The sequence below is a fragment of the Neovison vison genome, chromosome 1, assembly GCF_020171115.1.
Source record: "Neovison vison isolate M4711 chromosome 1, ASM_NN_V1, whole genome shotgun sequence".
NCBI classification, from domain to species: Eukaryota; Metazoa; Chordata; class Mammalia; order Carnivora; family Mustelidae; genus Neogale; species Neogale vison.
The window spans coordinates 223,686,895-223,705,388 of NC_058091.1; the positions used below are offsets into that span (position 1 = coordinate 223,686,895).

The 18,494-nt window shown below is 34.8% G+C and overlaps 1 protein-coding gene across 1 annotated transcript in view; it reads right to left on the reverse strand.

Moving 5' to 3' along the window:
* The window catches only part of RNF180 (ring finger protein 180), a 194,824-nt gene that overhangs the window by 133,299 nt on the left and 43,031 nt on the right, over positions 1-18,494 (reverse strand). Inside the window, exons 3-4 of the mRNA XM_044223994.1 lie at positions 14,170-14,265; positions 11,629-12,588 (exon numbers count right to left, since the gene is read on the reverse strand). Of these exons, the coding sequence (XP_044079929.1) occupies positions 11,629-12,588; positions 14,170-14,265 (1,056 nt within the window). The remainder of the gene's footprint in view (positions 1-11,628; positions 12,589-14,169; positions 14,266-18,494) is intronic.

Here is an 18,494-nt window from a genome sequence, read left to right on the forward strand (position 1 = left end):
ATTTATGGCGCATAAGGAATAACATGGAGGACACTGGGAAATGGAGAGAAGTGAGTTGGGGAAAAGCAGAGCGGAAGACGAACCATGAGAGACTGTGGACTTTGAGAATCAAACTAAGGGTTTTGGAGGGGAGGGCTGTGGGGGTTGGGTGAGCCTAGTGGTGAGTATTAAGGAGGGCACGTATTGCATAAAGCACTGGGTGTGGTGCATAAACAATGACTTTTGGAACACTGAAAAGAAATAAAATAAAATGGAATGGGAAAAAATAAATAAATAAATAAATAAACTATAGGTAAAAACTAAAAAACTGTGACTAAGGTAGAGCCTAATTAATACTAATATATCAATACTGATTCATTACTTATAAATGTAGCATACTAATACAAGTTTTTTTTTTTAAGATTTATTTACTTATTTTAGAAAGAGAGAGAGAGAAAGTGTGTGTACACATAAGCAGGGAGAAAGAAAGAGAGAAAGAGAGAGAATCCTCAAGTAGACTCCCTGCTGAGCATGGAGCCTGACTCAGGGCTCAATCCCAGGACCCTGAGATCATGACCTGACCCAAAACCAAGACCCAGCCACTTAACTGACTGACCCACTCAGGCTCCCCACTAATATAACTTATTAATATGATAAACTAGGTGGAGGCATATGGGAAATCTCTGACCTAGCTTCACAACTTTTATATAAATCTAAAACTATTCTAAAAAAAAAAAAGCTTTCATTAAAAAAAATTCTTGATCACTTACTGTGTGTACAGAGTATTGTCCTAAGCATTAGAAAATTTAGATCTTAAGGTAAAGGAATTAGCAATTCCATGTAATTTGGTCCACAGTTATTTATCTATATTTTGAAATCAATTGAAATGGCAGGAAAACAAAGCTAAGGTATTTGGTAATGTCTATTAAAACTGACTGCTTATTGATATCTTATTATCTCATAAGATGGTGACTTCCTGCAAGGTAGAATCAATTCCAAAGTATCAACTTAATGAACAAGCCCTAAATGTTGTTTCATTAATAAAATGAAAGAGCTGGCCAACAGACAACATAAGAAAGATGCCCCCAATCCACATGCCTCAATATTATCAAAGCCATCTATGAAAAACCCACCGCAAATATCATTCTCACTGGGGAAAAACTGAGAGCTTTTCCACTAAGGTCAGGAATACGGCAGGGATGTCCATTATCACCACTGCTATTCAACACAGTACTAGAAGTCCTAGCCTCAGCAATCAGACTACAAAAAGAAATTAAAGGCATCCAAATCGGCAAAGAAGAAGTCAAACTATCACTCTTTGCAGATGATATGATACTATATGTGGAAAACCCCAAAGACTCCACTCCAAATCTGCTAGAACTCATATAGGAATTCAGTAAAGTGTCAGGATATAAAACCAATGCACAGAAATCAGTTGCATTTCTTTACATCAACAATAAGACAGAAGAAAGAGAAATTAAGGAGTCAATCCCATTTATAATTGCAGCCAAAACCATAAGATACCTCGGAATAAACCTAACCAAAGAGGCAAAGAATCCGTACTCAGAAAACTATAAAGTACTGTGGAAGAAATTGAAGAAGACACAAAGAAATGGAAAAATGTTCCATGCTCATGGATTGGAAAACAAATATTGTGAAAATGTCTATGCTATCTAAAGCATTCTATACATTTAATGCAATCCCTATCAAAAGTCCATAAATTTTTTTCAAAGAAATGGAACAAATAATCCTAAAATTTATATGGAACCAGAAAAGACCCCAAATAGCCAGAGGAATGCTGAAAAATAAAGCCAAAGTTGGTGGCATCACAATTCCAGACTTCAAGCTCTATTACAAAGCTGTCATCATCAAGATAGTATGGTACTGGCACAAAAACAGACACATAGATCAATGGAACAGAATAGAGAGCCCAGAAATAGACCCTCAACCCTACAATAAAAGAATGTCCAATGGAAAAAAGACAGCCTCTTCAACAAATGGTGCTGGGAAAATTGGACAGCCACATGCAGAAGAATGACACTGGACCATTCCTTATACCACACACAAAAATAGACTCAAAATGAATGGAAGACCTCAATATGAGAAAGGAATCCATCAAAATCCTTGAGGAGAACAGAGGCAGCAACCTCTTCGACCTCAGCAGAAGCAACTTCTTCTTAGAAACATTGCCAAAGGCAAGGGAAGCAAGGGCAAAAATGAACTACTGGGACTTACCAAGATCAAAAGCTTTTGCACAGCAAAGAAAAAAGTTAACAAAACCAAAAGACAACTGACAGAATGGGAGAAGATATTCACAAATGACATATCAGATAATGGGTCAGTATTCAAAATCTATTAAGAACTCATTAAACTCAACACCCAAAGAACAAATAATCCAATCAAGAAATGGGCAGAGGACATGAACAGACATTTCAGCAAAGAAGACATCCAGATGGCCAACAGACACATCAAAAAGTGCTCCACCTCACTTGGCATCAGGAAAATACGAATCAAAACCACAGTGAGATACCACTTCACACCAGTCAGAATGGCTAAAATCAACAAGTCAGGAAATGACAGATGCTGGCGAGGATGCGGAGAAAGGGGAACCCTCCGACACTGTTGGTGGGAATGCAAGCTGGTGCAACCACTCTGGAAAACAGCATGGAGGTTCCTTAAAAAGTTGAAAATAGGGCTACCTTACAACTCAGCAGTTGCACTACTGGGTATTTACCCTAAAGATACAGATGTAGTGAACTGGAGGAACACGTGCACCCGAATGTTTATAGCAGCAATGTCTACAACAGCCAAACTATGGAAAGAACCTAGATGTCCATCAACAGATGAATGGATCAAAAAGAGGTGATACACACACACACACAATGGAATACCATGCAGCCATCAAAGGAAATGAAATCTTGCCATTTGCAATGATGTGGATGGAACTAGAGGGTATTATGCTTAGCGAAATAAGTCAGTCAGAGAAAGACAACTATCATATGATCTCCCAATATGAGGAAGTAGAGATGCAATGTGGGGGGTTTGGGGGGTAGGAAAAGAATAAATGAAACAAGATGGGATTGGGAGGGAGACAAACCATAAGAGACTCTTAATCTCACAAAACAAACTGAGGTTTGCCGGGCGGGGGGGGGAGGTGGGTAGGGAGAGGGTGATGGGGTTATGGACATTGGGGAGGGTATGTGCTATGGTGAGTGCTATAAAGTGTGAAAACCTGGCAATTCACAGACCTGTACCCCTGGGGCTAATAATACATTATATGTTTATAAAAAAATAAAAGAATTATTAAAAAAAAGAAAGATGCCCAATATCATTAATCATTAGAGAAATGTAAATCAAATATGCAATGAGATATCAACTTCACACCTGTCAGAATGGCTACAATAAAACAAACAAACAAACAAACAAGAAATAAGTGTTAATGAGATTATGTAGAAAAAGGAATCCTTGTGGACTGTTGGTGGAAATGCAAATAGTGGCGCAGATACTCTGGGTGAACAGTACGGTTTCACAGAAAAGCAAAAATAGAATTAGCATATTATCCAGTAATTCCACTACTGGCTATTTGCCCAAAGAAAATGAAAACATTAATTTGCAAAGATCTATGTATCCTTATGCTTGCTGTACCATTACTTACAGGAACTAAGACAGAGAAGCACCAAGTGTCCATGCATCCATAAATAGATGGATAAGGAAAATGTGGTGTGTATGTATATGTATACGTGTGTGTAAATACACACATACATATTAATATACACACACATATTCAAATGATGGAATATTACTCAGCCATAAAAAAGAATGAGATCTTGCCATTTGCAACAACATGGATGGACCTATAATACTAAAGATATAATACTAAGTAAAATAAGTCAGACAAAGGAAGACAAACACTATATGATTTCACTTGTATGTAGAATTTAAGAAACAAAAAAATGAATAAACCAAGAAAAAAAGAGACAAAAAACTAACTTTTACATACAAAGAACAAACTGGTAGCTGCCAGGGGGGAGGTCAGTTGGGGTATGGGTGAAAGAGGTGAAGGGGATTAGGACTGAATTTATCTTGATGAGCACTGAGTAATGCACAGAACTGATTAATTGTTTTATTTTACAGCTAAAAGTAAAATAACACTGTATGCTAATTATACTTCAATAAAAAAATAAAATGAAGAGAGTAATGAACAAACTGAAACCATAAATTGACACAAAGTAGACTGAGAAATAAATACCACTCTGTCTCCATATATGACTAAAGGTCATGACGTTCTTCCTAAAAGAAGACCGTTTCATGACCAAGTTTATGTGTTTAATGAAACCAGTAAAATCTGTGTTGTTTTAATTGTCATATTTTCATTTCTAAGGCTTTTTCTTTCAATAAACCATTAATTTTCTGTTGGAGACAGAGAAAAAATGAGGAATAATTGCTCAATATGTGGATTACTATTACAGTTCAGATATATAAAAATTTCTCCTCTTTTAAAGGGACAACTGAGTATGTGTTTGGAATATGGTCTCTGCATGATTTGAAGATGATGAATCAAGTGATAAAAGAGTAAATGAACTCCTTTAAAATCTACACAAAGTTCAAAATGATCACTATGTAAAAATCCATGGAAATGAAATTTAGTGCGTTTGTGGAAGATATGTATCTTTTCTAGATAAACCCAAATAAGCAGGTCTTTGTTGTAATTTATTGGGTCCTATTCTCCCCAGGGCCTAAATCACACCTTTGTAATAATACAAGTAGTCTTAACTCATTTAATTCACTGAGAACAAAATAATATAGTCATTGTAAATGGTTCAGTGATTTATTACAAACCATGATATTAGGTCAATTACTTTATATTCTCATGCACAACACTCCAGAGAAAAATGAGGTAAATTCTTTGTTTCCCAATAGTTTCCTGAGGGCTTTAAAGAGACATTTTCTTTTACTCATATTAAATAGACTTAAGGTTAAAAATGAAAACACAATAGAATGAAATGCTATTTACGAAGAATTGTTTTAAAAATATTATGCAATTATACTAGGGACAGTTTTACTTTCCCTCAATCCAGAGGAAGAAATATTTTCCCCAGGAAGAAATTTTTGATTAATTTCCTCAAAATGCTAGTATTCCAGTCTTTTCATGATTATATTAATCACTTAGACAAACGAGGTGGGCCAAAGAAAAAAAAGAAAAAAAAGTCTCAAAAGAAATTAGAAAATAGTTTGAACCGAATTATAATAAAAACCATATAACAACCATAATGTTATAGAATTAGCTAATGCAGTAACTAAAGGGAAGTTTACAGCATTAAATGCTTAGATGAGAAAGAAAGATTTCCAAACAATAACCTTCAAAGATTCCAATTAATAAGCTAAGTATTTTTTTTCTAAAAGGAAAGAAAATAAAGGGAAGAAAGAAAATATTACAGGTAAGAGCAGAAATTAAGAATTTAAAAGTAGCAAACAATGGAAAATATAATTGAAATCCAAGGCTGGTTCTTTGAAAAGATCCATAAAATTGATAATCTAGCAAAACTTAAAAAAAAAAGAAGAAGAAAGAAAAAAGAGAGCAAGAGAGAAGATACAAATCACCATTAATTATAAGCTTTAAAAGGGGATATCATTACCAATCCAAGACACTAAAAGAATTATAAGGGAATGTTATGAACAATACTAATACACAATTTCAACAACTTAGATAATTCACTGAAAACAACAAACTATCAAAACTTAGCCAAAATTAAAAAGATACATAAATTGTTCTTTTAAGTACTAAAAGGAAATCTTCAGGCCCAGAAAGTTTCATTAACAAATATTTAAGAAAAAATAACATCAATTCTTCAAAATATTTTCCAGAAAACTGAAGAGGAAAGATTACTTCCTAACTCATTTTATATGACCAGTACTATCTGGATATCAAAACCACACAAGAACAGCACAAAAATACAGAAAACCTTAGGCCAATATCCATCATGTGCAGAGGTTAGGAAAAAACTCTCAAAAATTATTACAAATAATATCCAGCAATATATAGGAAGAAAAATACAATATAATAAAAGTGGTGTTTATTGTGGGACTGAAAGACTGACTCAGTTTAATAATCAGTATTAACACTGAAAACACACAATTCTATCAATTGATGAGAGAAATCATTTGACAAAATTCAACATCCATTTATAATAAAACTTCCAGCAAACTAGGAATATAAGGAAACTTCCTCAACCTGATAAAGGGCATCTACAAAACACCTAAAACTAACATACTTAATGGTGAGAAGCTGAGTGCTTCCTTCCTAATATCAGGAAAAAGACAAGGATGTCTGTTCTCCTCATTTCTACTCAATACTGTACTGGATGTTCTAGCTACTTCAATAACAAAAAACAAAAAACAAAAAAAAAAAAAGGGAAAAAGAAAAAAGGAAAAAAGATTCTGGATTGGAAAGGAAGATGTATTTAATAATGTATTACATAAATACATAAATACATAAATAATGTATTTATTTGCAGACACTATGATCATCTACTAGAAAATACAATGGAATCTAAAAAACAACTACTATTCCTACTACATTAGATTAGAAAGGTTGTAAGATATAAGATCATAATAACTCAATTTTATTTCTATGTATTATCAATGAACAATTGGAAATTCAAACTTAAGGAAACAGTATGATTTTACAACAGTAAAAGATATGAATACTTAGGAATAAATCTGACAAGATGTCAAAAGATCTGTACTTTCAAATAACAAGATACAAAGTCAAAACAAAAATCAATTGTGTTTTTGTACACTAGCAATACACAATTAATAGCAATATAAAAATGTAAAAAATTAACAACATCAAAAAGTAAATAGGTATAAAGCTAACAAAACATGTATAGGTTCTGAATGCTAAAAAGTGTAAAATATAGATGAAAGAAATCAAAGACCTAAACAAATGGAGAGACATACCATGTTCGAGGATTAGGAAAATCAACACAGTAATGATTTCAGTTTTCCCCAAGTTGATCTACAGATTTCATAAAATTACAAACAAAATCCCAACAGGACTATTTTGGTAAATAAACAGGCTGGTTCTAAATTTTACATGAAAAGGTAAAGGAACTACAATAAATAAAACAAGTTTAATAAAGAACAGTTAAGTTAGAGGAATCACAGACTCATACTTTATGATTTATTATAGCTACAAAAACGAAGAGCAAGGACTCCTGGCAATGAGAGAGTCACAAAAATGAACTGAAGAGAATAGATAATGCAGAAATAGAACCCCCACACATACAGCCAACTGGTCTTTGACAAAGTTGCAAAAGCATTTCAATGGAGAAAGGTCAGTGTTTTCAACAAATGGTGCTGAACAATCAAGCACTCTATGTAAAACAGCGAACCTCAACTGAAACCTCACACTTTATCAAAAAGAAATAAACTCAAAATGAATCATAATTCTTATGATTAAAATTAAAAAACTTAAAAAAAATTTTTTTTAAAGATTTTATTTATTTATTTGACAGAGATCACAAGTAGGCAGAGAGGCAGGCAGAGAGAGAGGAGGAAGCAGGCCTCTCACTGAGCAGAGAGCCCGATGCGGGGCTCAATCCCAGGACCCTGGGATCATGACCTGAGCCGAAGGCAGAGGCTTAACACACTGAGCCACCCAGGTGCCCCCAAATAAAAAAAACTTTTAGAAGAAACCTAAAAGCACCTAAATCATTAGGAAAAAATCTTTATAACCTAAGAATTAGGCAAAAGAGATCTTAGGTATGACACCAATGACATAATACATTTTAAAAAAAGGGAAATTAGGCTTTATCAAAATTAAGTATGTTTGCTCCACAGGAAAAAAAAAATTAAGAGACAAAAAGGACAAACTACAAACTCAGAGAAAATCTTTACACATCACAAATGCGATGAAAAACTTACATCCAAAATATATAAAGAACTCTCACAACTCAACACAATGAACACAACCCAATTAAGAATGACCAAAATATCTAAACAGACACTTCCCTACACAATATATACAAATGGAAAAATAAGCATATGAAAAATGTTCAACATCATTAGGAAAATGCCATCAACAAAATGCAAATGAAAACCACAATATGATGTGACTACATACCCACTTACAACAATTTAAAAAATATTGGGAATACCAGGTGTTTAAGTGAGGACTCACAGCAAAGGAAATTCTCATATACCAGGTCTTGAAATACAAAATGGTATAACCATTTTCCAAACTGGAAAACAATCTGACAGTTTCTTACAAAATTAAATATATACTTACCGTGTGATCCAGTATTCTCATTCCTGAGTATTTACCTTAGAGAAATGAAAACTTAGATTCACAGGATAACCTCTACAGGAATAGTTTGAACAGCTCTATTCATAACTGCCCAAATCTTGAACAACTCCCTTGTCTTGAACAGGACAATGAACAAACTGCGGTTTATTGGTATAATAGAATACTACTGAGCAACAAAAAAGAACAAACAATAGATACATTCAACAACTTGAATGAATCTCATAGGCAACTGTACTGTATCAAAGAAGCTGGTCTCTAGAGGTTATAGCATATGATTCTAATTTTATAGCATTACATTATTATTTTACAACATCATCAAAAGACAGGCTAAAGTAATAGAGAACAGATCAATGGTTTTCAGAGATTAGAGATAGGACAAGGATATAATTACAAAGATATAATCAAAGCACAATCATAAAGGCACAAGGGAGATGTTGGGGGTGATAGAATTGCTCTGTATCCCACTGTGGTGGTGGTTGTATCAATCTGTTTGTTCAGATCATAGAACTATATGCCAAGAATATATTTTATCGCATAGTAATTAAAAAATGAAAACAGAAACCCAACAAGGTTATGGCAAATAAGAAAAGAGGTTTGTTCAGCACTTTCCCTCAAAGTAGAAGTTTAATTAATATCTGTTGAATAAAACACTGAAAATTAGTTTTAGTTTCTATTTCAATATTAATCCCATTTATACCCTTAAGCTTCAAAAATTTAAATAACTTTTTATAGTGTCATTAACATTTTTATTATGGCATCTGCCACATAAGGATGTCTAGTTTGTGGGGAAAAAATTACTAAAATATCAAATGAAAGTCCTAAATCTAGATTTCCCAACCAATTATTTTAAACTTAAAAAAATTATCATTAACAATAGGTAACCTTTCCTTTATATCTTGTATGTTTATCTTCCTTATTTAAAAAAGGGCAGGAGGTACTTGGGTGGCCTAGTTGGCTAGGTGTTAGACCCTTGTTTCAGTTCAGGTTACGATTTCAGGGTGCTGAGACAGAGCCCCACGTCTGGCTCTGTGCTCAGTGGGGAGTCTGCTTCTCTTCCTCTCTCCCCCCTCCTCTTTCTCTCTCCCTCAGTCACTCCCACTTGTGTGAGCACTCACTCTCTAAAATAAATAAATGGATCTTTTAAAAATAAAGAAGGGTAGGACCTACGTTGAAGTCATTACTCAAAGGCATGGTATATGAAACACGTATTTGATAAATGTTTACAGAATTAACTACTCTTTTTTTTTTTTTTAAGATTTTATTTATTTATTTGACAGAGAGAGATCACAAGTAGGCAGAGAGGCAGGCAGAGAGAGAGAGGAGGAAGCAGGCTCCCTGCTGAGCAGAGAGCCCGATGCGGGACTCGATCCCAGGATCCTGAGATCATGACCTGAGCCGAAGGCAGCGGCTTAACCCACTGAGCCACCCAGGTGCCCCCAGAATTAACTACTCTTTACTAAAGATGGAATGAGCTGAAGAGCTAAGCCATTAATTTATCTCAGGGATGAAATCTTTCCAGGACTTATCTTTTGGCTTGAATTAACAAAACCGTTAAAAATTCTTCTTCTTTAGGGCTCTGAGGTGTGCACTCACATCACTAACTCATATGCCACTTCCATGCTTCTGCAGACTTTTACGTTTTCTTTGCTAAGGAGACATTCGGCATTTGTTTGCCAGTAGCTCCCGTGCAACCAAACAGTCCTCCTAGGACCCTGCCGTAGTACTCCCTATACCGACCTGCCACAGATCTGACTAGAATTCCTTCGTTCTGGTTCACTAGCCAAGCAGTTTGGTTAAACCACATGTATGTGAATGAATAAAAGTACCCTTTAAAACAACAACAACAACAACAACAACAACACTGATGTGGGTCTTGCTTAGCTTTAAATTGTATAAAAATACTGTCCCTATGCTGAAAAATAATCAGTAATATAGTTTAAATTTTCAGAAGTACCCGGCTCAAGAATTAAACACATTTTTTTAAATTGCAAAGATGTTACCTGCATAAATTTATAATACAGAGCAAGTATAATTTTTATACTTCTTTTAAAGTTCTATTTGTTTGAGAGTTATCTGAAGCCCTATATATCGTTTTTAAGGTAGACTTTCTGAATATTCACTTAGCATATGACCATCTCCAATTGATCTATGGGTTTAAGTCAAATTTTCAATAAAAAATATTGGATTTCATAGCTTCAATATATTAACCATGAAGCATATTATAATGGTGCTAACATATATTCATTTTTTACATTCTATAATATATGCTTTGATGCCACATTACACCATCACCTGCAAATAAACCGAACTACAATGCTCTTTTCAGCATCCAGTCAAAAATATAATAATTACCCATAATTATACTCTCTAACCAAATGATGAAAAATAATTAACCTGATTGAAGCACTCAATGTGGTAATTTTATTCTATTCAGTCTATGACTAAGATCATAAGCAATGAGTTTGCTGAATTGTTTAAAAAAATGATTATGCAAAGTTGCAGCTTTCTATATTTAAGCTCTATGGATGTTAATATTCAACATACTGATTAATAAGGATTGCTATTTACTATAAACAAGTAGGTAACAAAGACAATTGCAAAAAAAAAAAGTGTACATAGAAATATACTGGTCCTCAAACTTCCAAATTTTCAGGAGCACCTCATCCACTGGCTTTAATTGGTCTCCAGAGCACCTGCAATTTATTGTTCAGCACTTTTGCATAACCATTTTTGAACCTATCATTATAGATACAGGAGGATACAGGAGTTTAAACCATAGAGAAGCACTCTTTCCTATAAAATTACAATAAGGGTCAATTGTTATTAAGATAAACTTCACAAATCAGTAGATTTAACCATATTTGGGTCATATGAGCACATAATTATACAATGTTCCTTAAAAATATCCATTTAAGCTAAAAGTGGTGAAAGTCAACTAATTTGTCACTCAATTAAATTAGAAAGACTTCTTTGTTTCAAACTGACCTGAAATAAAATCATTGCAAATAAAATCATGCAAAATCATGCATCCCAACATGAACAAATTTTAAATGTATATGACAATCTCACCTCAACATCATGAGATTAGTATTCATGTAAAATACTAGGATTTAGGAAAACTTCCCGAAAGGACATTTCCTAACCATACGTGAACAGAGACAGGTTTACACTTGCCGATTTTAAGAGAGGTGCATGATTATGAAGTTCACCTAGACAGAAATGTCATTTCAACACTCATTAAAACCATGTTTTTATAATATAGGTATTCAAAGTTAGCTCCTCTCCCCAAACCCCAAGATTTTACAACACAGAATTTTTAGTAAACCTTTTCAAAAAATTACCTGCTTCTGTAGCCATCTTTCATGCCTTCGTTGTTTCCTTCTCAGATTTTTCAACTTGCTCCTTTCTCTCTTACTGAGCCTCTGGTTAATGGCCCCCAGGGAAAAACTGCCTGAGTGCAGAAAGTCCAGTGCCGAGAGGGGCTCTTCCTGGTCCGAGGCCTCCAGCATGCTCCTGCCAGCTGAGGGCAGGTCCATCACGAAAGTCAGGTTGTTAGAACTTGCATGGTCAGAGTACACCGCAGAAGCTTCTAGACCACACTGAAATTCTCCTCCTCTTTGTGTCTGGGTCTCACGGGGAGCCACTGAAAATCTTTGCAGCAGCATATTAGGATCAAAATTGGATGAAATCTGAAAGGAACAGTTATTTTTACTAGATTCTAAAGGCAAGCCTGAAAGGTGAATAGGCTGTGTTTCATTTAGCCTGGGACAGGCAGCAGTCTTACTATGTATTTTATAAAAAGTAGGTAACAAAGTCAGTTTCTCGCTGATGTTCAGATCCAAACTATGTGATTTCCTATGAAAAGCTCTTGTAGTGCATCTGCCAGTCACAAGCTGAGGAACAAAAAGCTGGTATTTTGGATCTGATGCTTTGAAGAGCAGTTTTTCATTCTTCATCTGAAAATATGTTGACCGTACCTCCAGGCAGAGTGCTTCTGTTAATCTTCCAGAGCCATTATTATTTTGGGCCATATTTAAAACCCCGTGATTTCTGTTTCTGGAGGCGCCACCTGTCAGCAGAGTTTCCTTGTCACAACCTGACTGAACTCTAGGATGTGACAAGTATTTCAGCGATGGTCTCATTAGTCGGCCTGCCCGTGTTGGCTGATAATCGGTCCAGCTCTTAGAGAGATGCACAGCTGCAAGCTGGCCACAGGAACATTTTGGAGTGCTGACAAAATTAAAGCCCCCTAAACGGGCCCCACAGAAAGGGCAATTCAGTTTTCCAACTGTCCATTGGGCCTACAGGTAATAAAGGAAAGTAAGACAATGCTTTCATTGTAAAGTAATCAAACAGAATGTGAGCTGTATTTTTTTTTTAAAGCCAACCACATGAAAGTTTTCTATGCCACAGAAAAGGCTAGCTTTCTGTTTTCTGATTGGTAGACAGAACAGTAAAGGGAAACAAGCCTTCTAATAAACAGAGATAAGCAACTCCAAAGTTCTAGAATGATAACATACTGCACATCAGCCCACCCCAACAATACTCCCAAGCATTCATTCTAAAAGAATCTCTCAAACAATAGGCTGAATATGGATACAGTGTGAACTAATGAAAAGAAAAATACACTATGGAACCAGGAAGCAAATCAGTCTACAGAGCTTAATTTGCAAGTAAAATCTCACAGAAAAGTGTCTGTTTTGATACCCTTCTTGCATACCAAACACTGTGGGAGGGAACCTTACCCAACCAACAGAATAAAGCTCTTCCTGCCTTTTTACATACAACCAAAAGATACTGGTTGCATACATAACAGTGCATTTTCTATATGTAAGTGCGAAATTAATAATGAACTGGCTTAAAATTATTTTTATCAGGAGAGACAGTGGAATATCTGCAGCACCCTCATACATTTTGTAAAGTTCAGGACAGTGAAAGCCAGGGCACTGGCTTGTTCCCAGGAAATCATTACAATGTGAGAATGAATGCAGAGGATATCTATCAAATGTTATTTTTTAACAACAACAAAAAAGTCAGGGGAGAATGGCAACTATATTTTTTTCAAAATTCATATTAACACTTTTTCAATGCGTGTTTCAAAATGTGAGAAATAATAATATCATACTGTTAACAAGGTGAGTTCTTGCTCTTATAATATTTCATTAAGGAGCCTTAAAAATTTGGTAATTTGATATTGATTGTACCACTGAGAATCATTAATTATCCAGTTTATTTTATACACATATGCATACATGAATAATATAGGATATTTCATTTACTCAGTAGTCATTGTTCTAGGTGCTGGAGATAACAGTAATAAACAAAAGAGAAAAATTTCTGACTTTATGGAGTTTTTATTCTGGTAGGGGAGCTAGGCAATGAACAAGACCAGTAAGCCATATATGTATGTGGGTAAGCACGTGTGCATACATGCGTGTGTGTGTGTATTTGTGTCTATATTTATATAGGTCATATATGCTCATGCATGCTTACGAGTACTATATATTACATATCGTATGTGTGTATGTAAAACATAGCTATTTAAATCAGAAAGGAGGAGAAAGGAAGTGTGGAGTGATAATATCAGAGTAGGGGAACTCACAGCAGAAGCAATGCCTCATTGTGAGTAAAGATACATGGAAATAAGGGAAGCAGTAAATAACTGTGGGAAGAGCAATCAAGGAAGGGGAAATACCATGTTTTAAAGTCTGAGATAGAAAAGTACCTGGAGCTCTCCAGTAATAATGAAGAAGCCAATAGGTGTAATCAAGAGTTACAAACCCTTTCTTATCTCTTGAAAGAATGAATTCAAGAAAAATAGCTCCAAAAAAAATCCTGGAAGTAGTAAATTCCTAATTTTACTCAGAAACTAAGGAACTTACTTTTTGTATTAGGCAGTTTATCCATTCTGGAAGAGCTTCTATATCCATGTGCCACACATGACAAATACTCTGATCATCAGCAGAATCATATCTGTCCTGTTGTATCAAAATGTATGATATTAGTTATTACCAGTCCTGGATTTATTTAACAAATTTCCTATTTGAGTAAAACAGAAAAATATAAATTCAGTTTTAGCTAGGAAGAAAATAACCACTGCTGCTCTCTTCTTCTCATTCCCATCCCCAAAGCAAACCCACAAAGACAAAAACAAATTTTCAAGGAATAACTGCTTGTGAATTAAAAAAAAAAGCCTCCATTCCATTGATTTTATCAAATTAAATTTAAAATTTAGCAAAAAGTCATTCAATAGACAAATCTGGCACCCTATTCCATTTCCTGAATGTGAGGAAAAAATAATGCTATTCATGACAACTTTCCCAGGTCTTTAATCCCTGATTCCATCTGGACTCTACTAAGATAGAATAAAGAAGCTGCCAAACAATCTATTGAGGTACTCAAGAAAAGTACAAGAGGATGGGGGAGAAGAATAAATTCATAGGCAACCAGAAAAGCCTCAACTAAATTTCAGGTGTATTAGAAGAAGAAAATTTCAGAGAGAGATACTTTTGGCTTTCTGAAACAGATGTGTAGGAAAATATGTGATATACAGGTGAAACTGTACACATATCAGAAAAATGCAGAGCAGGCTAGAATGGAGATACAGGACTCTTTATAACCTTAATTAACCTTAGACCAATTTACCTTTACCTCTCTGGGTCTCAGTTTTCTCACCTGCAAAAAACTTCTTGATAATTGCTAAGATCCCTTCTGGGTATACAAAATTGCATTCTGTGATGGCAGAAAAGAGTTTCTTGAGAAGAAGAGGGAAAAATAATGCTTCTGTCCATATACCCATTCCCAGCATCAGATTTTACACAGCAGTAGCTTTTCCAAGTTGCCAAAGCATAATGATTTTTAGATTTTCCTAGCAGTGACACTATTAGGTACTATAATTACATTAACAAAATAAATAAGGAAATTACTAAACATACTTGCAAAGTCTGTATGCACAGTGATAAGAATGAAATAAGACAGAATCTCTGTAAGAACCTTTTGCCAAATAATCTACATTAGATTATGATGTGGAACCAAGATCGCCAAATTTCTAGGTTTAATTTCCCAAGTTGGCGCCTCTGGGCACTATATCACTTTCTCTTCCATGAATACATCTTAAGATACTAAGTATCTTCTGTCAGGCTCCCAAAAGATCACAACTTAATTAAAATGAGAAAGGGAACTGAGCTATTGTTGTATGTTAGACCACACTTCATTATTTCATATGCTGTACACAACAGTATTTGATATACTATAAATGAGAGCACTAAGCCAAATTCAAGATTGTAACAGAGGAAAAATACTTTTGTTAAAAGGTCTGAAAAAATTTTCCATTTCTAATGTCTGAATCAACAACACAGGCTGAAAATAGTTCAAAGGCAAATACAAAGTTCTCTGAGAAGGGTATATAGTGGGCCAAAGAGAAATTTTATAGTTTATTAATGATGGCTAACAGACTGCAACTTATCATGTGAATAGAAAGAACCAAGATGCCCTTCAACAGATGAATGGATAAGGAAGATGTGGTCCATATACACTATGGAGTATTATGCCTCCATCAGAAAGGATGAATATCAACTTTTGTATGTACATGGATGGGACTGGAAGAGATTATGCTGAGTGAAATAATTCAAGCAGAGAGAGTCCACTATCATATGGTTTCACTTATTTGTGGAGCATAACAAATAGCATGGAGGACAAGGAGAGTTAGAGAGGAGAAGGGAGTTGGGGGAAATTGGAAGGGAAGGTGAACCATGAGAGACTATGGACTCTGAAAAACAACCTGAGGGTTTTGAAGGGGTGTGGGGTGGGAGGTTGGGGTACCAGGTGGTGGGTATTATAGAGGGCACGGATTGCATGGAACACTGGGTGTGGTGCAAAAACAATGAATACTGTTACACTGAAAAGAAATTTAAAAAAAGAAAAAAAGAAGAGTAAGAAAAGGCAAGGCAAATCCATGTCAAAATGAAGAAGGTATTATTGAATGAAAGCAAAGTTAGGAAGAAGGGAGGAAATACTAGAAACAGTCTCTAGCTCAATCACCTTACTGCTCCCTAATATATATGTCCTCACAAGAGTGTTGGGCGGACGTACAAAGATTTATTTTATCCTAGATTCTCACAAAACCAAAGAAGGAAAAATTCAGGTAGAGGGAAGTAATTACTGGCTCCAGTATAGTAAAGTAAGCACATAATCTAGTGTATCCTCCCTCTCAAAACAAAGTATTTATCAATGACAATTATAAAAGTAACCAAGAGCTGAACTAAAAATATAGCTGGGGAGATTTCCCTGAACCAGAAATTATGAGAAGCCTCTGGAAAATCAATGAGGAAATAGCAGCACAATGTATTCAAGTTCCAAGTACATAATAGATGAGAACAACAAAATAATGGTCCATATCAACGTGGTGAAAATGAGAAACAAACAAACAAACAAAAAGCCCTGGGTAACCATCAGGGGTAGAATGGATGTCTGTCTATCTCCAGGCAAGAGGTGTACCTAAGGAAGAGAGAAATAGAGCAACATCTCAGGGTAGCTGGAAATTCCTAGAAAAAAATGGAAAGCAGTTACAGAACTCCAGAAGATGAGTTACTGAGGATCAATCTCTATTCTTGCTGAAAATAGTACCATGACATATAAAGAACATGAGCTAGATTTGTTTGTACTAATAAGATACACCTCTACTACTACTGTTTGCTATTTTTAAAAAGTCAAGTGAATTAGAAATAAATGCACTCTGAGCTATGCTATTAAAGCATACACAACCTAAAAATAAGTAGTATTATAACTTTTCTAAGGAAACAAACATAAATATAAAAAGTACCTAAGATGCCATGTACCAAGTTGACAACATTGGTTAGATTTGAAGGAAGAAAGACAAAGGTTGGGAGTTACTAAAAGGAAATGTTAACTTTCTCATTGCTTTACTGGGAGAATATATTAAATAATACTTATATAATTGAAATTTAATTTGATTCAAGTAAAAATAAAAGAAACTGATTACTTCTGATTCTGGCAATGTAAAAGTAAGTGGTATTAGACATGCTCTCAGCAAGCATTTTAATAGATAACACTTAGCAATAACTTACACCTGTCAGAAAGGCTAAAGTAAAAAGCTCAAAAAATAACAGGTGTTGACAAAGATGTGGAGAAAAAAATCATTGGCAATCACTTTTGGTGTGACTATAAATGGGTACAGTCACTGTGGAAAACAGTATGGAGGCTTTTTAAAAAATTAAAAATACAGGAGACAAACCAAAAGAGACTATGGACTCTGAGAAATAAACTGAGGGTTTTTGACAGGAGGAGGGTAGGGGGGTGGGTGAGCTTGGTGGTGGGTATTAAGGAGGACACAGATTGTTGCATGGAACAGTGGATATTTCATGCAAACAATCAATCATGGAACACTACATCAAAACTAATGATGTACTGTATGGTGACTAACAAAAGAAAAGGAGATGAAGAGAAAATTTTAAAATTAAATAGAATTAAAAATTAAAAATAGAAATACAGTATGATCCAATAATTCCACTAATGGGTAATTTGCCTGCCCCTCCAACAATGAAAACACTACTTTGAAAAGACAGATTCACATTTACACTTACTGCAGCCTTACTTATAATAGCCAAGATATAGAAGCAATCTAATTGATAAAGATGTGGTACACATATACAATTCATTCTCACTGTTTCTATACCACACTCTATTGATGGTCCTAGTCAGCACAGTATGGCAAGAAAAGGAAAAGAGATACACAGATTAAAAATAAAACAAGATACAACTTCTCATCAAATAAGATGGATAATAAAGAAAAAAGAACATTAAGTGAAGAAGAAAGAAGTAAAACAGTGATAGATGCTAGAACATGGATAACATTGAAAACATTATGCTGGGTAAAAGAAGGCAGACACAGAAGGCTACATATTGTATGACTGCATTTATGTAAAATATCCAGAGTTCAGCATATCTATAGACATAAAGCAGACCAGTAGTTGCCTGGGTTTTGAGGGAAGGGTAAATGGAGAGTGACAACTTAATGAGTATGGGCTTTCCTCTTGGGAGGATGAAAATGTCCTGAAATTAGACAGTGACGATGACTGTGCAACACCGTAAATGTACTAAATATCACTAGTAGTAAATTTTATATTAGGTATATTTTAGCACAATTTTTAAAAAAGAACAATGTAACTCTTTTATTTGTAGTCAGCAT